Genomic DNA, 23,021 nt, shown 5'->3' on the forward strand with positions numbered 1-23,021 from the left:
ACAGTTGGGAGGGATGGGTTGGAGGTCTCCAGTTTCTGCCCAGTTCGGTCCTGGCTGGAGAATGGGAGCAAATGTTCTTGGAGGAGACGTAGGGGAGGGCACAGGCAGACACAGGAGCGTCCTCTTTGGAGAAAACCAGGGCAAGAAAATGCAGGGGGCAAAGGCCAGGTCAGTCCTCTTGAGACCACGTTGCCTTGGGTCATAGCATCGTAGAATCATAGAATAGTTTGGGTTGGAAGGGACCTTGAAAGCTCATCTAGTCCAACCCCCCTGCGATGAGCAGGGACATCTTCAACTCGATCGGGTTGCTCAGAGCTCCATCGCAGCTGACCTTGAATGTTTCCAGGGATGGGACCCTGGAGGGGGACGTGGATCAGGGACAGAGCTGGGAAGGGCTGTCTGGAGAAAGTCTTTGCCAGAACTGTTTGAGGACCATGAGCAAATTCAAGTGATGGAAAATCCTGCATTTCTGGGCCTGGGAGGGTCCCCAGGGTGCTGCTGCGTCCCCAGCACATGTCCCCCTGTCACAGGAGCCCTCTGTGAGGTCACAATGCTTGGGCTCTACATGTTCCTCCTGGGGCTGGTGCTGCCCCAGTTTCTCATGGCTTTTGCCTGGAGGAGCAGTGTGTTGATCCGGGGGATCCTGCTGCCCATGCGGAGGATGAGAGCGCTCATAGGTGAGGGGCTGGTGGGAGGTTGGGGTCTGATACGTGCTGGAGGCAGTGTCTGTCCCAGCCGGGTGCTGGGGGCTGCGTCCCATCACCTCTCATCCTGCTGCCAGGCACCTCCGAGAGGGTCCTGGCTCCGTCCTCTCCCTGCCCTCCGTGAGGCAGGTGGGGACTGCTCAGAGGTGACCTGGGCTGGCCGGCTCTTGTCAGGGCTGCCCAGCCCCAGCCCTCCCGGCCTCTCCTTGCGGAGCCCATGTCCATCCCCTGGCCAGCTCAGGGCCCCTGTGCTGGACTCGCTCCAGCGCATTGCTGCCGTTCTGTCACTGAGGAGCCCAGAATGGGCCCAGTCCCCCAAGGTGGTCTTCCCACTGCCGCGGTGAGGGGAAGACTCCCTCCCCTCATCCCACTGACTTCCCTCTTGCCAGTACAGCCCAGCACAGGCTGTTAGTGCTGGGGCAGTCTGGGAAGATCCTCGCCCCTCCCTGGTGCGAAGCCCTGCAGCCAGCAAAGCCATTTCTTTCTTTTCTTGCAGCTCTCTGCCCATGCGTGCGTTCCCAGTCCAGACCTGCGCGTTCTGAGGATGGAGGCAGGGTGACGGGGACTGTCCCTGCGGCCGTCACGACCTTTGTGGCCGTCGGGACTTCTCTGCTAAAGCGACTGCAAGACCATGAGGTGAGGTGGGGGTTGAGGGCTCCCCTCCATGCCCCTGGCTTCCCCGGGTGCCGTGGCAGAGGGGCGTCTCACCTGACAGCACCTCTGCCCTCCTGCAGGCACTTTGTCCCCAGGCGCCGATCCTGCTGCTCAAGCTGGACTAATGCCATTGCTCCCCACTCCTTTCCCCGGGAGCTCCCAGTGCTGGGGCTCCTGCCCGTGCGAGGAGCAACACTGTGCCCCAAGGCGCAGGGTGCTCACGGCTTCCCCTCCTCGGGGCGTGGTCTCGTTGCCATGCCTTCCCCTTTGTCACGGTCCATTGGGATCTCTCAAATGTACAGGACAACATACGCTGTGATTTAAACTTTATTTCGTGAGCTCAGTAAGAAATACAATAAACAAACATGACAAACGGGGGCTCAATTCCCTTTTCCCAGACTCACCTATCACGTGAATTCACTCCTTCACCAGTCAAGTCATAAGGTTTCATAACTTATAACCCGTAACTCTTAATATCGTGCAACTACGAGCAAAAAAAAGAATTAATTACCCAGCCAACGGAGAGAGCGCTCACCCTTCCTCCTCCATCACGGTGCGGGCATCCCCTGTGTCACACCGGGAAGCATGAAAGCCTCAGCAGTTCAGCTGCTGTTGGATCCGCTTCAAAAGCTTTTTGAGTAAGCGGAGGTTTTATACCCTCCAGCTTGGAGGCTGGGTCTATACCATTTCCTTACGTTAGCGGATTCTGAGGAAACTGCCAGACAAAAGGTAATGGCTGCCGGAGACAGCCATCCGCAGCTGGTAATGGCTGCATCATGGCCCTTTAGCTGTCTCTGGCCACCCGTCCTGCCTACGCGGTGCTCTCGCTTTGACCTAATGGTGCTGCTCCCAGCATACATCAGGCCTTTGCAGGAGCTGGGTTAGCCAAAACCTAGGCAGGAGTTGAGTGAACAGTCCCACCCTTCCTTGTCGGGCACTTTCCCCCTGACCTCCGCCGTCCCCCCGTTTTCAGGAGTGACCTCCCAGGCTCCCACATGGCCTTTTGCCCCGGTGGAGTCGATCTCCCTGTCTGACTCTCTGCTAGTGTCAGAGGCGCCGCGGAAGATCGTGCTGTTCCCCGTGGCTGTCCTGACCGATGCCTGCAACTTGTCCCTCGTGCCTGCCTCACGCAGATGATTTGGGGGGCAGCAGGGCTCTGTCGTGGCTCCCTGGGAACAAGGGCAAAGCAAGTGCCATCAGTCCCCTTTGTGGTCCGTCCCCAGGGTGACCGAGTGGAGACGTACCGGGAGCTGGAGAGCGTCTTGTGGGGAGACGACGGCTGTTTGACGAGTGGCGTTGTGAACCGCCTGATAGCAGAGGCGTTGAGTGACATGCGAGCAGCCCAGGTGAGCTTGTCTCTTTCAAGGCCACCAAAGCAGCCTGCCTCTGCCCCCCTCTGGTTTTGGGGGAAATACAGAGTGGCGCAGAGATGCTCCTTGGTTGCTCAGACCCAGCAGAGGTCCTCAGGGAGAGGCTCTGGGGACTCGTCATGACAGGGAATTTGGAGAGGGGAGTGTTGTGTTCAAGGGTAAAGACTTCTGGCAGAAAATAAACCCCCTTGCGTTCCAGCTTGTCCTTAGACATCAGAGGGGCTGGGGGCGGCTAGGCTTAGATTCTGGGTGATGCCCAGTTCAGCACTGGCAGTCCGGTCGCGTTCAATATGTTGACCTATCACGATTACAGACGCACAAATAGCACACTGTACTTTCAATTTAGTCGCGTTCAATCAACTATCATGGCCAGACTTAAGGAGTTTGGTTGCGTTCAACAAACTCTCACGGCTAGATTTTAATGAATAGTACAGTTTATTAAAGCAACAGGAGTACAGGTTCTTTTGGATTGCTGGTGATAAATACACTGTCTGCAAGGCACGTGCAAATAATAATACACTCGACTACAAGCGCATTAAATTATGGAAGAAAAAGAGCTCTAAAGAATTCTAAGTTTCCCAGGAAAGCACTCGCTACAGCCGAGTGTTTGAATCTCACCCAAGAGGTGTCCCTCTGGGGGGAAGAGAGGTTCAGCCTGTCGACTGATCCCAGAAGGCAGTGATGTCCTCCCAACTTGTCCACGACGGTATCTTCCCTAATAGTCCCCCTCTCTTTCGGCCTTTTTATACTGTTTTCCTATTTAGGTGGAGCTCGAGTGACTCTAGTCATACATGCCTTTACTGTGATTGGTATTAAGTTCTCTCGCTTTGCTTTTAAAAGGACATGCTTGAAAAAATTCAGAGCGCAGGCTCAGTGAGGGGTGGTTGCACTTTGGAGGCGGGTAGCTTTTGGGATGGAGGTGTGTTTTGGTATTATAATGAGCAAAGTTCACCCAGAGGAGGTGATTTTGCGTGTCAGTACCCCAGGACAGGGCACTTAGGAGATAAATGAGAAGTAGGGCGGTAGGTCGACAGAACCCCCATGATTTTACCTCCTTGCTTCCGTGGATTCAATGCAGGGACCTACCGCTCCTACCCTACCAGTTCCCTGTCCCTGCGGTAATATCACAGAGACTGGCCGTGGCGTCTCCGCTCCACTCCACCCCCCGTGTTACTTCTCTTAGGGTCAGCACACCAAGCTCCCTGGGTGTTGCTAACATCTAAGGTTGCAGGTTACGTTGCATAGAGAATTATTAGGGAACCAATTCCTTGCGTGTCCACTGCATTCCACCCTGGAGGTTTTGCCTTCCCTCAAGGGGGTGTGGGGAACATATTGGTAAGTCACTTCTAGCAATCACTCCACGGGGAGGCGGAGAACTGTGCGGAGAAGCAGACTCGGGGCTGTTTCTAACTGAGCGACAGGGGGGTTCAAGCTCAACACTGTTTGTCCTGCTTTGAGGAAGAGCTGTGGCAACCCACCAGCCCCACAGAGAGGTCCCAGGGGGGTCTTGAGTCTGCGGCAGTTTGTTCCTGGCGTCTCCATGGAGAGGGAGAGGGGGCAGCAGCACAGGGCTGTTCTGGGGAAAAGCCTCCCTCATCTCGCCAGGGAACTGCTCGCCTATCCCAGGGTACAAGAGGCAGCAGCCGCTCGGCCCCGAGCACAGCTGTCCCGAGGGCTCTTGCAGAGGAGATGGGGTCACTCAGCCTGCCCTAGTGCCTCAGCCTTTTTCTCCGGAGTGTTTAACCTGTGACGCTTTTGCAGGGTGTGACAGGCGACGTGAAGATGGCCGCTAGCGACGTCCTGGTAGCTCTGGCCCGCTCCCACTTCCGCTTCGTCATGTCCGAGCTCCAGAGCCAGCTGAAGGCCATGAGGAAGGTCCCTGATGAGATTGTGCTCCTCACCTTGGGCAAAATGGCCCGCAGATATGGTATGGCACCCTGGGCCTTGGGTAGAGATCTGTGATAACAAGGAGAAGGGATCCTCCCCCTCTCTAAACGCCCTGTGTTGAAGTGGGGGGCTACGGAGTTGCCGTGCCTCCTTGTTCCGTGCCAGGGCCAGGTGGCAGCTCTGCCTTATCAGCCCGATCCCAGTTCCCAAAGGGCGGGAACCTGCTGGAGACAAACCCGCGGGGTCTCGGCCCCGCACCGTCCTCCCCGTTTCCCCAAAGGGCTTCCCTGTGTCCCCCCTGGGGAAGGCAGCCCGTCCCACTCCCTCCGGCACGTCCTGCGTGGCCCAGCAGCCCCAGCCCTGGCAGGGATGGACCCCAGTCTCCCGTGTCTCTCAGCGACCCTCTCGGTCCCTCTGTCCCTGCCTCCTCTGCAGCCCTGCGGTGCATCCCCTTTGCGGGAATGACGCTGCTCGCCCTGCACGCCGTGCTGACCCAGGTGGGGAGCGGTGAGGTCCTGCATGCCGTCTGCAGTGGTGAGTGTCGGCTCCTTGGCTGGAGTCCTAGGGGCAGGGGCGGCCTTCGATGCCTCCGTGTGATCTCAGAGGGAACGTGGTGGGTGTGAGCCCGCGGCAATCCCAAACTGCAGCGAGTGTGTAGGAGGAGCGGGGGAAGGCCAGGAGGTTTGTGTGGGCAGGACGCGGCAGTGCTGCACGGAGAAACTCCTGGGTGCCTTCCCATGGTTTCTGTTGCCCCGCTTTCCTCTGGGATTAAACTCCCTGCTCTGAAAGGGCGACTATGAGGGAAGAGAAGGGAAGGGAAGGGAAGGGAAAAGGGGGAAGGGAAGGGAAGGGAAGGGAAAAGGGGGAAGGGAAGGGAAGGGAAGGGTCTGCAGTGAGAAATGCTGGAGGGGAAGGGTCCGTTGAGGAGGAGAAGGTGCGATGGGTGTGAGGAGAGAAACAGTGGGGTGATTGAATGCAGGCGCCTCAAGAGCACAGATTGCCCTCGGATCCAGATCTAGTCCTGGGCTGAGCCCTGCCGAGCCTGGGACTGTCCTTAAAGCAGGCTTGGGCGTGAATGCAAGGTACCGTCCCTGGTGCAGACTCTCACATGCTCCCTTTTCCTTTGTCCTGGTGCAGTTCTGGAGCAATGGTCGAAAGGAGTCAATACATACTTCTGCAGCTGGGAGCAATGCCCCTTCCCTCGCAAGGGGGTGGCACAGTTCTGTGAAGCCATTTACCCGGTCTTCCGCTATGTAGTGGCAAATTGGCTGGACTGCAAGGAGGAGGAGGTGAGAAGTGCTGCTTTCCACGCCTGGGGCTGCAGCAGGGATGTCCGTGCCGGTGGGTCCGTCTGTGCCCAGTGGGGTGCGAGCAGAGGGCCAAGGGGAGGGGGGCTTCCCGACGGGAAGCAGCCGAGCCTTGGGGCCTTTCTGCAGGGAGGGCCGGGGTACCAGGGTGGGGAAGTGCTCTCTCTCCTCTGGAGCGAGCCCTTCTTCTGCAGGGCAGAAGGGAAAGGGAAAGCCCTCCCAGTGGGAAGGGCAGACCGGTGTGCAGGGGATGCTGAGCACTAGGCAGACCTTCAGCCCTCCAAGCGGAGCCTCTCCCTTCCCTCTTCAGGACAAGCAGGCTGTCCTCGGGGCAGTGGCTGCCATGCTGGGGGTCCTTCTGCATGAGGAGCAGCACCGAGAGCATACCTGGGAGCAGCTCCTCTGGCTCCTGCAGCAATACCAGGAGGTCCGAGACACCTCCCGGGTCACCAAGGTGAGATGTTGTGCAGGGCCTGGCGTGGCTGCTGGGGAGGAGGCCTGAGGTTTCCTGGGCTCTTTGGGCAAGAAAAGAGAAACCCGGGGCAGGGCGGGAGGGAGGCAAGCGTCCCTGGGGCTCTTCTGCTCAGGAAGGGAGGCATTGCCAGCTCCCTGGGGCTCTGTGTGCAGGAAGAGCTTTGCCCGAATGCCCAGGGCCATGTCCAGTCCCATGCGGCGACTGGCCAGGTCTGACGAGTGGGAAACTGAGTTGTCAAGCCCGGGCTCCGTTCCGAGGAAGGAGACCCTCTTGATGCTGCTCTGCTCATTGGGGTTTTCCCCGGGACCTGATGTTAGGGTCTCCCCTTATCCCAGATGTGCTGGGTTTCTCCCTTCCCGAGTGCCTTTAGGTGGCTTTAACCTCCTCTTCCCCCCCGTTCTCTTGCAGAGCCTCAGCTATGTCCTGGACATACTGGAGGGAGTTCAGACCCCAATCCCGCAGGGCACGGCTCTTGCCATCAGCACCACTGTGCACCGCCAGGTAAGGGGAGCCCTGCGCCCTGCTGCAAGCCTGGGGCCTGCACCCGTGATTGCCACGGAGGGGAAAGACCTGCTGGCTGGCAGGACAGGGCAGGACAGGGCGATCCTCCGCTGGGACCTTCCTGCAGGCCCGGAGCACGCCAGGACTTCGATCCAGGTGCCACCTTAAGGCTGCAGGAGGCCTGATCCTGGCTGTTTGGAACGGGCCTGAGGGGCAGCCCAGTTCCCACAGCCATTTCCCTCTCGGCCAAGTCGCAGGAGGACTCTGGAGCGCCAGCACCCTAAGGGCAGCCTTTCAGCGCTGCTCAGCCTCAGCTCCTGGGCAGCCTGGGCTGCCGCAAACCTCCGTGTGCGCCCGGGGCCACCGTGGGGTGGGCTGGGTTTCGGCTGTGGGTCCCATGCCCAGAGTGCCCAGGGAGAGGGGAACGGAGAGCACCGTTTCTTTTCGGTCCCTCTCAGCGCTGATGCCACTTTCTCTAAAATGGACCTTGTTCCCACAGCTCTCTGATGTGACCGAGGAGACTGGCCTGGCCCAGAAGGCAGTGCTGTCCCGCTGCATCGTGCTGCAGGGTAAGGAGAGGAGACTGGGCGATGGCCCGCCGTGCCGTGGCAGCTCTCTCCCTGTCCTTGGCTGTTGGGGACAGCTGCCTGCCGATGCAGAATGCCATTTCTTCCCCGCAGCACGAATGCGCCCCGAGGAGACAGGCGTGTTTCTGCGCTCCCAGCTGAGCGGTGGGAGTGAGGCCGGTCGCGTGGCAGCCCTGGGCCTGCTGGGAGTGCTGGCCCACTCTGACGGTCAGTGCCACCGACCAGGGACGCAAGGCAGGGGTTGGGGCTGCTGGGCTGACAGCAGGAACGGGCCGAAAGCGGTGCACCTGCACCCAAAGGGAGCTGCGAAGAGCGGGTCCCCCAGCCGAGCTGATGCCCCGCAACGGGGCTCTCCCCCGGCAGTTAGAAATGCCGGCACACCAGGGACAGCGCTCCGAGCTCTGTAACACGGGCGGGCTGCTGGGCGGGCAGGTGGGCTGCTTTGCGCAGGAGCTGCTCGTAGCCGTGCTGTTTCTCTTGTTCTCTGTGTCGCCATAGCCTTCAGTGCCTGTAAAATAGCCGTGCCTCTGGAAGTGGGGTTGCTCCGGCTACGCCGCTGCTTCCCGTGAAGCCAGTCAGGGCCCGCTCTTCTGTCCCATTGGAAGCTTGAGGGGATCCCTTCTGCCACTGGGGCTCTGCCTCAATGCACACCTCTCCGTACCTCTTCCAGCACCTGCGGCGAGAGAGAAGCTGCCCCAGGTGGTGGAGGCCACGCGCTCGTTGTGCAGTGACCCCAGTGCCCAGGTGAACTGGTTTGGGAAGGGAGGGTGCCGCCAGGGGAGGCAGAGAAACCCTTTCCCTTGGGGCAGAGCCAGGGGGCCTGGGGAAGCGCTGGCGCGTCGCCCAGGTGGTGGCTGATGGCTCGTCCCTGGGGAGAGCTGGCAGAGTGGAGCAGGGAGGTCACTGTGCTCTGTGGGGCAAATGCCCGTCCAGCCTGGTGCTGCAGCCCAGCCCTGGCGCCAGGAGCGAAAGCTTCTGCCGTGGCCTTGCCACCTCTCTGCGAGCCACAAAGGCACAAACCCTTTGGGTTTTGAACAGGAGGGTCATAAGCACGCTCCCCCCTGGCAGGTGCGGAGGGCAGTTCTGGAGTTCAGCAGGGAGCTGCTCAGCTCCGGATCCCAGAGCTGCTGGCCATGGGATGTGGTGGGGCACATCTTCAGCGAGTTCAGCCGGACCTCGGGCAGACTGGTAAGGGCAGAGCAGGACACCCAGGGCTTTCTTTTTTGACCAGTGCCTGGACCGTGCTGAGAGCTCCTGCCGGCGGCCTTGGCCTTGGAGAGCTCCATGCTGCAGAGCCATCGGCGCTGGCACTGCCATCAGAGCCACTTCCAGATGGCCGTTCCTCGTAGCTGTCTGTGCCGATGTTGGTGGAGATGTCAGTGGATGATGTGGGTTTACACCTCGGCATGCCACCCGGCACTGTGGTGCCGAGCTGTGCCCACAGGCGCCTTCGGCCAAGCCGCCTTGCAAAGGGAGGGTCTTGTAGGGACGGGACATCTTCCATCCTTAAATGCTGATGGACGGTGAGCAAAACCCAGCCCGTGCAGACAGGTGGGCCTGGCTAGAGGAGCTTCCTGTGGTGGTCTCGTGCTCTGGCCCTCCAAAGCACACCCTGCCCTTCCTGAAACAGTCTGGGGGCCCACATCCCTTCTGGCAAGGGGACGGGCCGTTTGGCAGTCCCTGTGGTGAGCATTTCCCAGCATTCAGCCGCGTGCCCAGGAGGTGAAAGCTGGGGATGGCCGAGCCTGCCGCTGACTCGCCGAGGACGTTCCCTCTGGCTGGACCTTCCCTCTAGCTGGGAGATCCTTGTGCGTCGCTTTGCTCTGAGGCTCGGGGAGGCTCTGCTTTGGGAGCAGGGCAAAGGAAAGGGCTTCTGGGGGCTCCTCCACATCCGTCGGGCTGGATGCGCTGCCTCCAGGGCTGGCACTGAGCACAGCCTTGCTGAAGGGCACGTTCCTCACCTCTGCTTTGGTGGCACGACAGCAGCATTTGGGCCCCAGGGGACCGTGTAGACAAGCAGCGGCGCTGTCTGCTCCCAGGCTTCCCAGTCGTTCCCAGGGTCTGGGAGCCGGTCCTCGAGCTGGGTCCGTCTGGCCTTCAGGAGGGAGGCAGGCACAGGAGCAAGAGGAGCACTGGTGAGGCATGCCTGAGCCTCATCAGTTGGGAGCTGAGAGTAACTGGGGGTTTGCCAACTCTGTCTTACAGGTGGCAGGAGGCCTTTTTGCCTGGGAAAACCCAGAGGATGGAGCAATTCGAGCCCTGTGCATGGACATCCTGGGCTCACTGGACGTCACTCTGAGAGGGATGACCAAAGTAAGTTGCCCTCTGCCCTGCTGCTCTGGCCACTTCTTGCCTTCGGGACATTTTTCCTTGTGCTCCCCCATGCCCTGAACCTGTCCCCTCCCGCGCTGAAGCGCACCGGGCTCAGGGAGATGCAGACCGTCCTTTTCGCCTTCGAGCTGAGTGGAAATGGCAGTGTGGCGAGTTGCCCGGTTCTTCTCTGCAGCTCCTGTGGCCGAGGCTGCTGCAGTACGTGGTGCCAGCCCAGTACAGCGGCATGCTGATCCCGCTCTCCCGCTGTCTCCAAGCCCTGGTTGAGAGACGGCAGAGAGCGGGCTGCGAGGAAGAGGAGGAGGAGGAGGAGCCGGGTGCCGTGGACTCCCAGGAGCAAGGTAGGAGCCCCAGCGAGTGCTGCTGCTGGGTTTGGCCAGGGGTCAGGCCAGCCCGCGTCTCCCTGCGCCCCACCAGCCCTGAGCAGGAGCCCAGGAGAAGCAAAGGGCAGAGACGGGCTCTGCTGCTGGGCACGAGGGGCTCTGCCCTGCGTGGCCCCTTGCCCGGCGCAGAGGCCTGGCTCTCCTGCTCGCAGCGCTCTCCTGGTGAGCCGGGGCTCGCTCCTGGCCGTGCTGGAGCTGCCTTCATCTCCTGCTGGGCAGCCCTGGGGAGCCCCCCAGCCAGCGCTATTGCAGCGCAGCTGCTCTCAGCCCTCAGCCCTGTGTGGGGCTATCGGAGGCGTGAGGCTCGTCGGCTCACCCAGCCTTTCTGCCTCCCCACAGCCCGGCTGCCGGCTCCCCAGGCCCTGCTGGCTCGACTGCTGGTGAGTAGCGGGGCCCTGGGGAAAGAGCTTTTCTGGCCAGGGGTGGTGGGAGATCCCGCGGTAGAGATGCTGGTGAGGCCAGTGCCGGGAGCCCCCAAGGAGGAGGCAGCATGCCCGAGCCCATCAGGGATCCCACTCCGTTCTCAGGGCTGGCAGCACCCTGGGTGAAGCCATCGGCTGCCTGCTGCCAGCCAAGCGGCACCGAGCTCCCTCGCGAGCTCCCTCGCGGGAGAAGCTGCGGCTCTGGCGGCAGGAGCGACCCTTCTCTCCTGCCCTCGTCTAGGTGATGGCGGCAGCTCCTTACCCGAGCCGCGAACGCGCAGTCGCTGCCTTGCAGCTGCTGCAGGCCCTCCGCGGCAGGATCCACAGAGGCTTGGGGGTGGCGTGGGCGACCGAGATCCCCCTCCTGCTGCAGTACCTGGAAGGTAAAGTGCAGGTGGGGAGGGAGAGGCTGGAGGGGAGGGAGGGGGGCAGGAAAATGCAGCTGCCCGGCGCGACGGACGGAGGGGAATTGTCCCCAGGTCCCCAGCACTTGCTCTGCTGCCTTTCCCCTTCCAGGGAGCCGGTGCTGAGGCTGGGGGCAGCTGTCCCCTGGCACCAGTTCGGCCCAGGGGATGGACGGGGCCGTTGACGTCCCCTCGGAGGGCAGGTCTTGGCATCACCCAAGGATGGTGTCTGGGAGAGGGACGGGACTGGTGCTCCTGGAGGGGGTGCAGCCCTCGGCTTTGGAGGACCAAGGCCCCAGGCCAGGCGAGGTTTGCAGCAGCTGTCCTCGGCAGTAGCCTGGGAGAAGGGCTGGAAATGGGCAAAAGGCAATGGGTGGTTCAGGAGAAAACGTGTGTTGGGACTGGGTGGTTGGAGTTGTTCCGGGAGCTGCAGTCGCTCAGTGGGCATCTGCTGCGGTCAGATTGAGTCAACGCCTCTGACGACGGCCCCTGGGATCCGTCCCGCGTCTTTGGCCTCGCAAGGGCTTTCGCGTAGGCCCTCTCTAGCCCGATGGCCTGGGACTTTTGGGAGGTCGGACTGCAGAGGAGAGCACCGGACTCGTCTTTGGTGTGAGCTTAAATAGCTGTGAGAGCTTTTGCTTCCTCTTGCTTCCTAGGAAGAACTGAGAGCTCGCTGGCCTCTGCAGAGTGGGAGCGCCGTGTGCTTAAGGTACGGCATCCTTGCGGGGGGCGTCACAAATTGAGGGGGGAGAAGAGGGAGCAGAGTCGTGGGAGGAAGCTCGGGGCTGCCTGTGTAGGCACCAGGAGGTGGGGGCACCTCCCGAGCACCCTGCGCCTCCCCCGGCAGTAGGTGCCTGCCCACTCAAGAGGAGCTGCTGCCCGCACACGTGCCACGGCCGACGGCTAATGCCCTCTAACGCTGTGGCACGCGCCTTAGCACTGCCTCCTCCTCTAAGTCCGGCCCGCCGGGGGGTCTCGCATGAGGCGTTAGGAGAAAAAAGAGGGTTGGGTGGGGTGGGGGAAGAGACTGCCGTTCCCGGCAGCTCTCCCCCGCAGCGTCCCAGGACACGTGAGCGTGGAAGGGGCCCTGGCCAAGGTCAGGGGAACACTCACTTCCTTTCCTGTTCACACCAGTTTCTGCGAGCGTCGCTGGAGCCCGTCGAGGACAAGGCCTGGACCGTAGGCCTGAGCCAGGAGCTGAGCCAGCGGCTGGGCAGCTCTGCTGCTGGCTCCTGGGAGAAGGTGTGTGTCCTGCCCGGCACTGGGGCTGGAGCTGGCGCTGGTGCTCTGCCCACGCAGGCAGATTTCACTGCTTTCCTTTCCCTCGTCCCCAAAAGGCGTTTCCCCTGGGCTGCCCCAGCGGCTGGCCGCAGCCTGGCATGGTGGCCGGCTCTGCCTGCTCCCGGAGGTGGTCGGGTCCATCTGGGGCCAGCCCTCTCCTGACAGGTCGGGCCATGACTGCATCTCGGGCTCGGCTGCTTCTCTTTCAGCTTTTCCTGTACAAGGCTCTTGGGACCGTGCTGGCAGCTTGTCAGGACCTCAGACACGTCCAAGGGCAGGTGCTGAGGTTCCTCCAGGAGACCAACCCTGTGGAGCTGTCTGAGGCCAAGGTGAGGTGACGCTCCTGTGCTGAGCATCCCCTGGATTCTCCTGGGGGAGAGGGAGGGCTGCTCCCGGCCCAGCTCCAGACCTCCTTGCTTTCCCCGTTGCTGCTGTTTCCTGCTCGCTGCAACGTCCTGCCTGGCCACTGTCGCTGGCCACGGCTGAATGCCTGCACTGGAACCGACTCCCCGTTTCTCTGTGGTTGCAGGGAATGATTTCTGTTGTGTCCCACGCTGCCGAGAGCCACTTCTGCCTGCTCTTGGGCACCCTGACTGTGTTCTCTGCCGCTTTCACCAGAGGCTGGGCCTACCAGGCTTCCACGGGCTGGAAGGTAAAGGAACGAGGGGCTTGCTGGTTGGCTTTCCTTTTTTGGCCGCCTTTCCATGTCTACGCCTGCAGCAGCCACACTGTGGCAGCTGCCTTTAGATTAACCTTCTTGGACGAGCTACCCGAGACCCGTGTTTCAGAGGGGACATCCTGGCCTTGGGGCCCCTGAGGTGTCTTTGCAGAGGATGGGGTTTGGCACCTGGTGGATCAGAGCCACCCAGCTGGGGCAGCTGCAGCGGTTGCTTGCGTGCTTGCTTGCTTGCTTGCTTGCTTGCTTGCAGCCACGTTGCCCGGACTTAACTGCAGCAGGAGCTGGTGACGAGGGGGTGGGCACGGTGTGACACTCTGCCCCTTCCTCAAAGCTGAGGGCTGGGAGCAGGAGCCTGGTGAGGTCTCGTTGGCTCTGCTCCCCACCTGGGGGCTGTGGGGAAGCCTTTCTGGGCAGGGCAGGGCCCTGCAGAGAGAGCAGTGCAGCCTGGCCTGGGGAGGTGAGCAGACCGGGCTCATCTGCGCCACTGACGCGCACAGGCTGCACGGCTCTGAGCAGGACCGTGACAGGCTATGTCGGGTACCTGTCCGCAGAAAGGTTCCAGACAGCTCCCCGACCTCTCGAGCCAGTGGTATAACAGCCAGCAGCGTGTGCGATGCGGGCTGCACCTCCTCCCTCTCCAAGAGAGAGAACTCAAGCTGCGGGGTGGGAACAACTCCCAGCCCCAGCACTCGCAGCTTGAGGAGTGGCTTGGGGAGCTGCTGGGAGGTGCCCGGGGAAACAAGGAGCTGGCAAGGGTGCGGGGCAGGGCCTGCCGCAGGAGCCCGCAGGAGTCCCGGGGCTGACGTCTCGGGGCATCTCTGTTGACACAGGTAGAGCGGCGGCAGAGGATGGGGAGAACGCAGACCATTCGTGCTGCTCTCATGCGCACCTACAGCGGCATGGCGCTGCACGCCCCCAAGGAGCAGCTGCTCGCCTGTGTGGATAAAGAAATCATGGGCAACATCCTGAGGCTCTCCAGAGATAAACAGAGGGTAGGAGCACAGGGCGCGTAGGGTGGGGATGCCTGGGTGCCCCAGCTCCGGCCCCTTGGGGCTGGGGTGTCCCGAGATGGGCGGTCTCTTCCTAAAGACCTCCCAAGGAGGGGTTTGTCCTCAACATCCAGATGCAAGACCTCCGTGGGTTCCCCCTGCCCATGCTCCTCTTCCACCTCTCAGCCCTTCGAGGAGTTCAAGGGGTGCTTTGCTCTCTTTGGCCTCAGGACTTGCAGCTCAAGCTCGCCCTGGTGCAGAGCGTCACCGAGGTCAGTTGTGCCATCCAGGCTGTGGGCGACTGCGGCAGCTTTGAGCTCTCCTTAAAGCAGGAGGCGACGCGGACCCTGCTGGTGAGCGTGCGTAGCTGGAGCCGTCAGACGGGGGAGTTTTGGGCTGCAGCCATCAGACTGGTTTCCCCAGAGGCACGATGGTCTCTCGGCTTCACGTGAGCTCCTGGAGCTGTGTCCGGAGCTGGTGGGGCCCTTGGGTGCTGGTACTGGGTGGCTGTGGCTGAGGAGCAGGGTCCCTCCTGCAGTGCCTTTGGGGTTCCGTGGGGGAGATGGGGCAGCGTCTGCCCAGGCCTGGCAGCAGAGCCTGTCCCCGGGGCGGCGGGAGGGCTGTCCCGTGTCCCTGCCCGCTGCCAACTCTGCACTTGTCTCTGGGACTTGCAGGACTGGATAAAGAGGGAGCCCTGGGACTCCCTGGTGTATGGAGTGTTTCAGGCCCTGGAGGAGTTGAGGTGAGGTCTGTTCCCCAGGCTCTGGGCACTCCCAGTGTGGCCCAGCCCAGCTTGAGCACGGGGCCAGGAGCTGCTGGGGCTGTGGAGCGGGAGGCTGTTCCCCATTCCAGGTGTCTCCCAGAAGAAGGGAGCCCCAGGGGTTCCTTAACCTGGTGGGGGGGGTTGCCTGCTGCCTGGGAGGAGGTGGGAATTGCTGGAGCTGAAGGCAGTGCTCACTGGCACGGGCTGGGGGTGTTGGCTTTGGGGCCCTCGATGAGGAGGGAGCCAGTTGTGGTTTAAGCCACCCTGGAGAGGGCTAGGAAATCCCCTTTCTGTTTTGTCTTCCTTTTTCCTCTGGCCAGCAAGCTGAGGCCGCCTCTGAGCAGGAAGGAAAATCGCAACCTGCTGGCAGTGTGCTGCCAGAGTGTTTTGTCCCATCCTTCCGAGGAGCGGATGAAAAAGGGAAGGAAGAGCGTGAGGGCGGCCGTGAACATGGAGGTACCCACCGGCCAGTGCCTGCCCACCTCTGGGTCAGGACCCCACCTCAGCACGCCCTGGCAGCCCCCATGATGCATAACCTCAGCTCTCCTTTGCTGCTTTTAGCTTCTGCACAGGAGAGGCATGGAAGATCTGGGCCACCTGATAGAAACCCTTCTGGAGGCTGAGGCGACCTCTGCCTGCTTTGACGACGTGGTCCACGTGAGTAGCCACGGGGCAACGGGGCAAGCGTTGCCAGGGCAGAGACTCGAGACCTTAGTGGGTGATAGGAGGTGGATACCTTTCCTCCAGACAAATGGGGCTTTGGCTCCTTGCTGTGGGGCTGTGCATCTGGCCGGGGCTGGGGGACAGGAGCGCCCGGCCACTGCAGCCTCAGGACAGGCAGCGAAGTGGGCCCTGGTGGAGGGAAAGCCAAGAGCCAGCCCTGAGCTGGGCGAGAGCAGCCCTGGGGGGAAGGCCAGAGCGGGGAGACGCCAGCAGGGAAGCAAGACCTGACGCGGGGCAGAGGCAGCTGCAGGGCGCGAGGCGGTGAAGGCTGCAGGGCCGGTGCTTGGTGGGGCGGGGGATGCGCCGGGAAGGGGCCAGAGAAGAAGGGAGAGGGAGAGGGATCTCGGGGAGAGAAAGATTCCTGTTGCGAGAGAGATGCACCCTGCCCCAGGTCCTGAAGTGCTGGCTCACCTCAGCCAAAGCATGGGAGCGGGAGAGAGCCCTGCGGGTTTGCACCCACGTGCTGGGCGCTTGCAAGGAGCGATGTGAGCTCGTGGTGAGTAGGGACCCTCCGCGTGCCCTGGTGCCCCATGCCCACCATTCGTGGCCCTGGAAAGGAGCCCTGCCCGGCTGGGGGCTGGGTTTTGGGTCCGTGGGATTACGGGGCAGCCCTTCCGCCTGCCCTTCTGCCTGGTCGCTGCGCAGGGAGCAGGCTGGGCAGCAGAGGCGAGCGGGCGCTGGGGCTGCCTGCAACCTTTTTCCTGCTGCTGTCCCCTGCAGAGAGGATGTCCCTGCAAGCAGTTGGGCTCCCTGGTGGGACTGCTGGGGTCTCTGACCGGCGACTGCCTGGCCACGTGCCGCCAGAGGGCATGGGTCTGCCTTGGCTACCTTCTCCAAATGCACGGTGAGGAGAGCAGGCGCTTCCCAGCCTTGCTCAGCCCGATCCTCCCTCCCTTCCTGGCCTGGCGCCACCGGGGTCCCGTGGAGGGAAGGGGGAGGCAACGTGCTCGGCTGGTTTTGTGCCCCCACCCTGTTAGCCCTCTGCCTCCCTGCCCGTCTCAGGGCAGGAAGGATCCCCGAGAGAGTGTTGCTGAGTCCCACCTCCCCGGGGCGTGCGTGAGGTTGGGCGGTCAGGGCCATCCCTCACTGCTGTCTGAGAGCAGGACATTGTCACCAATGCTGGGGACTGTCCCCCTCCACGTCTGTCCCTCTCCACGTTCCAGGAGAGACAGAGGCTGGTCAGACAACTCGCTCGGATGAGGTCCCCGACGTTGCAGAGGCTGCCTTCCCCCTCGCTCCCTGCCTTCAGCCTGGAGAGACAGGCAGCTACCCAGGCAGTCTCCAAAGTCATCCCTGGCAGGGAAGAAATCTCCTGTTGAGCACAAGAGAGGAAACCAGTTTGCTGCCCAGAGCAAACTGGGCAGGGAGGAGGGATCTGAGCTGCGGGCCCAGAGCGTGCTGCCAAGGGTTGCGTTTGCACCCTTTCCTCTTCAGGCAGCAGGGTCTGCCTGTGCTGAGGAAGTCACAGGGAGGTTTCCTGCCTCCCAGAGACGATGGTGGCCTGTGTGGGAATAGGGGACGCAGCTGCTAGGAGCAGAGGCTGCTGAAACCCTGAAGCCCCGGCAAATGGTTTAAGGAGGAAGAGGGCTCTTTCCAGCCCGGGATTTGTCAGCCATTTCTCGGGCTCAGGAAATCCCGCTGCCCCAAGCTCAGGAGGGCCCTGGCTTTCCCTGTGGCCTTCCCTGCCACCACGTGGGTTCTCCTTTATTGGTATCTGGGGCCAGAGCTTGGCTTTCTGTAGACGTGACTCCTCTTCTCTCCTGCTGTTTGTTCCAGCCAAGAGCATGAAGGTGCCGCAGGCAGGTGAGATCCGGTGCCTTTGTGAGGAGCTGAACAGCCCGGACACCGAGACTTTGGTGAAGACCCGTACCAAAATAACAAAGGTAACTGGCCCCAAAGCAGTGGGGTGGGGGCCCAGCTCCTGGGCTCCTGCACGTCTCCCTGCTCCCCTCCAGAGTCTCTGTCTCCAGAGCGAGCTGTCCAGGACAGCTGTTGTTAGCAAGTAGCAGGAGGCTTTGAGACAAGACCGTCCTTCAGGCACGCTGGAGCAGACACCCTGATGGGTGCGTTGGCACACACGTGTGAGTGCTCTTGTCAGAATACCAATTTGGTATATAAGCAAACAACAAGGGGGTAGACGCTTCCAAATCGCTTAGCTGCACCAGATGTAAACAGCAGTGTAGGCACAGCAGGAGGGTCAAGAGACTGGCCCCTGCATGACTGCTGAACTAACAGTCCCGTCAAGTTGCCTTTCCTTTCGGAATCGCTGGGGCAGAGCTGTGACGCGGGCTCTCCTGTTCCTGACTTCTCTCCAGGCTGTTTGCAGATGCATCCCTGCAGCGCAGGCTGTGGACTTTCTGACTGCCATCCTGGACAGCTTGCTGCACGTCATGCCCCCACATGCAAGAGTAGTGTGGAAGTGGGTGTTCATCTTCCTGGGGGAATGCAGAAAGGAAATAGTCCAGGAGGTAAAGGAGAGCTTTTTTTCCATTAGACTTTGTCTTTTCTCCTGTTGGCTGTTGCACTACACCCTGTGCAGTTGGCATGGGCTCAAGAAATGCCGCCTGTGTGCCGAGCCAAGGGGCTACCGATGGTCCGAGTCGTGCATTAGCACCCGCTGCTGGCGCCTGCTCCAGCTGGTGACAAGGCTATGGGCACTTCTTGTCCAAAGTCTGCCACTGGTCCGGGTCCTTCCCATGAGTGAGGCACTGGGAGGCACCAACCTTGCCATTCCTCCCCTTCCTCTGGGGTCACTGTCAGTCCTCCCTGCCCTGGGACCCACCTCACCCTTCTCTTTCTTCACTGGGCCCCAATTCCATCTACTCTGAGCTTTGCTGGGCATGCTAGGTTTTCCACAGGTTGGGTAGTTGTTCGTTGCTCTCATTGCTTTCCCCGACTGTGGTGTTACCCAGCCTGTGAGGTGCCCTTCCTTCAGCCACTGGTTGCTGCCCATCTGTAGCCTGGGAGCCTCCGGCCTCGTGCTGTGCCTGCCCTTTCAAGGCCCCTGTTCTCCTCCGCTCACGCTCTGCTGCGCTCCACTTGGGCTCTAGGGCCACCAGTGGCTCAAGCAGTGCAGACTAACTCAGTCTCAGGAGGGTAGAGGCAAGGAAAAGCGTCCCTGGAGAACTGGGTTCCTCCTGAAGGAGACACGTGCCCTTGCAGAGGCCCTGCACGGCATCTTCAGGGTCTTGAAGAGCGTATTTGTTCGTGGCCTTGCATCGCTACAGACGCATGGGGAGAGTTAGCCAAGCGCTGAGCATGAAATGGGTCCGTGTCCTCTGGGTGCACACAGGGCACGCAGCTGCTCATACGGTTGGGCCCAGGCACATGCAGCAACCGAGGCTGTGCGTGTGAGCGTGTGCGTGTGTGCGTGCATGCGCACGATTGCCAAGAGCACGCTGGGCTCCAGATGTGAGCCAGGGTCAGGCAGGGTGGAAGGCGTGAGGTTTCGAGCTGGATCTGGACTCTGTGTCAGGGGCGCTCATGTGCCGAGTGACTGTGTCTGGGCCCCACAGGAGGGGGTAAAGGATGCACCGAGCCCTTCTTTCTCGTCTTCTTCCATTCAGGTGCCAAAAATCTTGAACACCCTTTACACCTGCATGCAGCAGAGCACCCACAGGCCCTTCCTGCTCCGTGCAGTGTTTCTCCTCACCCACTTTCACCAGGAGCCCGTAACCAGCAGTCTCCTCCAGAAGAGTCTGCTGATGGACAGGTACGTGCACTCCCCACTTCCCCGCTGTGGTCAAACAGGGACCCTGCAGCTTCCTTGCCCTGGGGGGGTCCGGTTGAGAAGCAGGTCTTTTTTTTCTGCCCGAGCAGTCTGGAGTGTTGCAAGACTGCGTGCTTGTGTCTCTGCTGTGAGTGGGGCGTTGTAAGCCCCATTGCAGGTGAGGAGGTTTGAGGGCACCGCAGGACCGCAAGGATACGGGCTCAGGGGTGAACGTCTCTTCCCTTGCAGTGACACGGTGGAGCTGTGGAGGAGCCTGGGGAGAAGCATCCTTGGGATTCGGATCCTGAGGTGCTTAGTGCAGAAACTAAACAGAGCAGGAAACCACCGCCTGGGGACGGACTCCTCCACTTGTGGGCGGCACAACCGTCAGACGGCTGTGGAGACTCTGACGGTACGTTCAACGGCAGACACGTTTCTGCAGCTGGGCATCTGCTTGCCAACTCACACCTGGGCGCAAGGGAGTCAGGTGCCCTTTGCGGGTGCCCACGGAGATTCACAGGGCGCTGTGCTGGGCCGGCCTCAAGGAGTGTGGGGAGCCAGGCCAGTTTGGTACTCCTGAGCCACAAGGCTGTCGCAGAAGTGACAACTGCGGACAGTGACCCCCCACCCCAGGCAGGCGGGGGAACCAGGCTGGTGGGAAAAGGCCTTCCCTGAACAGGTGGTTCTTGGTCATGTTTCTCTGCAGATCACCCGTGCCATCTCCGAGGTGGTGCTTGCCCTGAGGAGCACGGAGGAGCTCAGGCAACTGCTTCCCCACCTCCTTCCCAGCCTCCTCAGGTGGGCCAGTGAAATGCTGGGTGGGGAGAGGCTGCTTTTGCTCATGAGCACCTGGAGAGAACTGTTCCTCGAGTGCCACATGCAAGTGGAGAAGCCGTGCAGGTAAGGAGCCGAAGGGGCAGATGGAGGGGCTGGCTTCAGTTCCCCGCCGTGCCAAGGCCTGTGCCTTTGTGGGGCTGAGGGAGGGCTTCGCCTGCCCCACTTCCTAGATGTGGAAAGCGGTCGTCGTGGTTGGTTTTACTTCTGTTCCTTCATGGAGAAACTCCAGCTCCCAGGCAGGAAGGTCTTACGCAGCTCATACTGCGGACGGCCGTCATCTTGCCTCCTGCATACCCTTGCGTGCGCAATAGCATTGCACTCCCTCAACGGACCCCCGCTGGGAGCTGTGACTCTTGCGGGCACTGGTGTCGTTCTTGGCCAAAGGCTGGTGGGAAGAGGGGTGAGGTGTTGGCCTTGGTTGATACCTAGCGTGGAGTCAGTCTAGAGGCGTGGGTTTTCTTCTGCTTCGGGGGGTCTGGGGCACGAAGAAAATGCCAGTGTCGTTAGCTGCAGTCTGGAAGGCTGTGGAGCATCCTTCCAGGGGTATTTAGCTCTGCTGCAGATCAGTCTTCCCCTAACCTGCTTGTGATTTGAGAGTTCTTGGGGTTTCTGGCGGTGGTGCTATTTGCACTTGTTTTGTTTGATTGGGTTTGTTTATTTTGCGTTTTGTTTCTGTTGCCAGGGTTTTCCTTTCAGCTCTAGAGTTGGTGCTGGGCAAATGCATGGCGCAGAAATGGACGCAGCTGCTCATGAATCGGGGAGTGTGGGCTCGCCTGGAAGACCCCCTGGCTCACCCTGAGGGGGTGCGTCTCCTGAGCAGGTAAGAGCCCCAGGGATGCGTCTGGCCAACTCCTGCAGGGCCGTGCCCAGGGACATGGCCGCTGGGAGCCTCCCGGCGTGCCCGGGAAGCCGTCGGGAGCTGAAGAATAGTGCCTGCATCGGCGCAAGTGAATTTGGGAGGCCCGGCCTGTGGCCTTCCTGGGTAACTGTGTGTCCCTCGCTTGTGACCCCTGCGCAGCGTCCTGCTCCACGCTGGGCTCGTCTCCCCCTGTCTGGTGAAGAACCTCTTGCCGTGGCTGGTTTCCTGCTCAGTTAAACTGCGGGTGACAGCTACAGCTTTCTTTGCTGAGGTAAGGCAGGAGATGGGGAAGGAAGGGCTCAGAGGGCTTTCACTGAGATACTGCTGCTCGGGATGTCTTTTTTTGTGGGAAGATCCCTGGCGAACGGGTCCCTGGAGCGGGGTGCCCAGGGGAGCGCCTGGCCGGGACCAGGTCCCCACGGCGCTGCCTGTCTTGTTGCTCCAGATCTCTCGGGGCGGCAGGACGACGGGGACCTCCGAGTGAGGCAGGCACCAGAGGAATCCCTCCGCAATACCTGGCCCCAGCCAGCACCACGGAGTTAATTAAAGCTCATCAAAAGACACCGAAAGGGGAGTGTATCTGTTCTTTCCCTAATAGCACCCCGGCGGCTGGTGAGACGACGTGTGGGTGACACGGAGGCTGGGGGCTGCCAGCTGTGGGGCCCCTCTCAGATCTTCCTGGGCTGGGGACAATGGAGTCGTGCCAGGACAGACCCCAGAGCAGGGGTCTCCCCGTGGGGTCCTGGGGCCTTGCTGTGCCATGCTGACCCCTGTGAGAAGAAGGTGGGCTGCGCCGGCGACCAGGCCTGGTGCTGGGGCCAGGAGTTTCCTTTAGGCACCTGCAGTGCCGAGGGATCCGACATCCCCACCGCAGACATGTAGAGCTCTTCCAAGGGGGTTACTCCGGGTGCCTCGGTGGAGGGCAGAGGTGGCCCTAGGCCTGAAAGACCAGCTGTACTGAGGTCTGGTGCCCCTGAGTGCTGTTGCCCATGGGATTCCCACCAAAAGTCCCCTGAAGAGGCAAGAATCTTCACCCGCTGTTTCATGGTCACTACAGCCAAGGCTGACAATGCTTTTTCCACCCCTGTGTCCCGATCCAATGTCGGGGAAGGTGTCGATATGATCCCAAGAGCAAGATTAAGACGCAAGCAAGGTCAAACGCTGTATACCCAAAAGAGCTTTAATTATCAAAAGTAGAAAACAGTAGCGCTAGGATAGACTGGAAGAAAAGGCAGAAATCAAGCAAGCAGTCGGGATAGAGTTGCAAGACTAGTCACCACCTGTCGCGTCCCAAAGTTGGAGCGACTCGGGTTCGTGGATTTCCTTTGTCAGAATGAAGGTGAAACGACACCAGGGGAGTTCAAACAACAATCAACATTTATTCAGCCTAGCTAACCTTGCCCAAGTAGAAGTGAACTTATCAATATGAACCTTGCAACATGTCATTAAGCCGCTGTTTGAAAAGAGAAGGGAGGTGTAGAAAAAGAAATGAAGAAAGGAACCTGAAATGTATCGGAAGGAGAGCTCTCCCATTGAGTCACGAGGTTCAGAGCAGACCCCCTTGCTTTCTGGACTCCTTCTCAAAGAGGAGCCCAGGGGCGGCTAGATCCACTCACTCCTAGTCTCAGACTTGGTCAACGGTTTATGTTTAAAAGGATGAGGTGTAGGGACTGTGGAAAAGAGAGAAGGAAAAGAGGGAGAGAGAGAATGAGAGAAAGAAAGAAAGAAAGAGAGAAGAGAAGGGTTTCACCAGTCCTGGGTGCAGCGTTGGTCCAGCCAGCGTAGAGATCCAGTTCCGGAGGGCGCGCACTGAGAACTCGTTCTCCCTTCTTTTATAGTGTGTTAGTCGATGGTTTTGACATGTGCAGTTCCCGTTGCCGGGGTTCTCTGGAATCGGTCGGTGAGCTTTGTGGGGGGGTTCATTGCGGAGTTGCCTCTCTTCTTCTGCTGGCATGACCGCTTAAGATAGAAGCACAGTCCCATCTTCCGTGGGGCCTCCTCCTCCAGGCACATATGCTGTGCTCCTTCTCCTGGTCACTTAAGATAAGGAACTGCGGCTTTGGAGAAGTGCGGTCCCACCCTCCGTGGGGCCCTCTCCTCTGGCCACGTTGTGCTGTTCACAAAACTCCAGCATTTTTGCAGAGGCCGTTTTCTCC

At 60.7% G+C, this 23,021-nt stretch overlaps 1 protein-coding gene across 1 annotated transcript; it reads left to right on the forward strand.

Annotated features, from left to right (window-relative positions):
* Positions 1 to 1,266: 1,266 nt before the first annotated feature.
* LOC115338062 (maestro heat-like repeat-containing protein family member 2B) lies at positions 1,267 to 21,349 on the forward strand. The gene is made up of 33 exons (XM_041121844.1): positions 1,267 to 1,340; positions 2,582 to 2,704; positions 4,490 to 4,655; positions 5,051 to 5,149; positions 5,753 to 5,904; positions 6,233 to 6,376; positions 6,806 to 6,898; positions 7,398 to 7,467; positions 7,579 to 7,692; positions 8,156 to 8,229; positions 8,554 to 8,673; positions 9,691 to 9,798; positions 9,992 to 10,157; positions 10,539 to 10,579; positions 10,863 to 11,004; positions 11,682 to 11,734; positions 12,160 to 12,267; positions 12,516 to 12,635; positions 12,836 to 12,958; positions 13,816 to 13,977; positions 14,205 to 14,327; positions 14,649 to 14,716; positions 15,058 to 15,193; positions 15,299 to 15,394; positions 15,852 to 15,956; positions 16,181 to 16,304; positions 17,237 to 17,343; positions 17,776 to 17,928; positions 19,027 to 19,172; positions 19,419 to 19,581; positions 19,876 to 20,069; positions 20,689 to 20,826; positions 21,025 to 21,349. The coding sequence occupies exons 2-33, from the start codon at positions 2,690 to 2,692 to the stop codon at positions 21,347 to 21,349; spliced, it is 3,948 nt and encodes a 1,315-aa protein (XP_040977778.1). The 5' UTR covers positions 1,267 to 1,340; positions 2,582 to 2,689.
* The last annotated feature ends 1,672 nt before the right edge of the window (positions 21,350 to 23,021 follow it).

Source organism: Aquila chrysaetos, unplaced genomic scaffold (assembly GCF_900496995.4).
Source record: "Aquila chrysaetos chrysaetos unplaced genomic scaffold, bAquChr1.4, whole genome shotgun sequence".
Taxonomy (NCBI): domain Eukaryota; kingdom Metazoa; phylum Chordata; class Aves; order Accipitriformes; family Accipitridae; genus Aquila; species Aquila chrysaetos.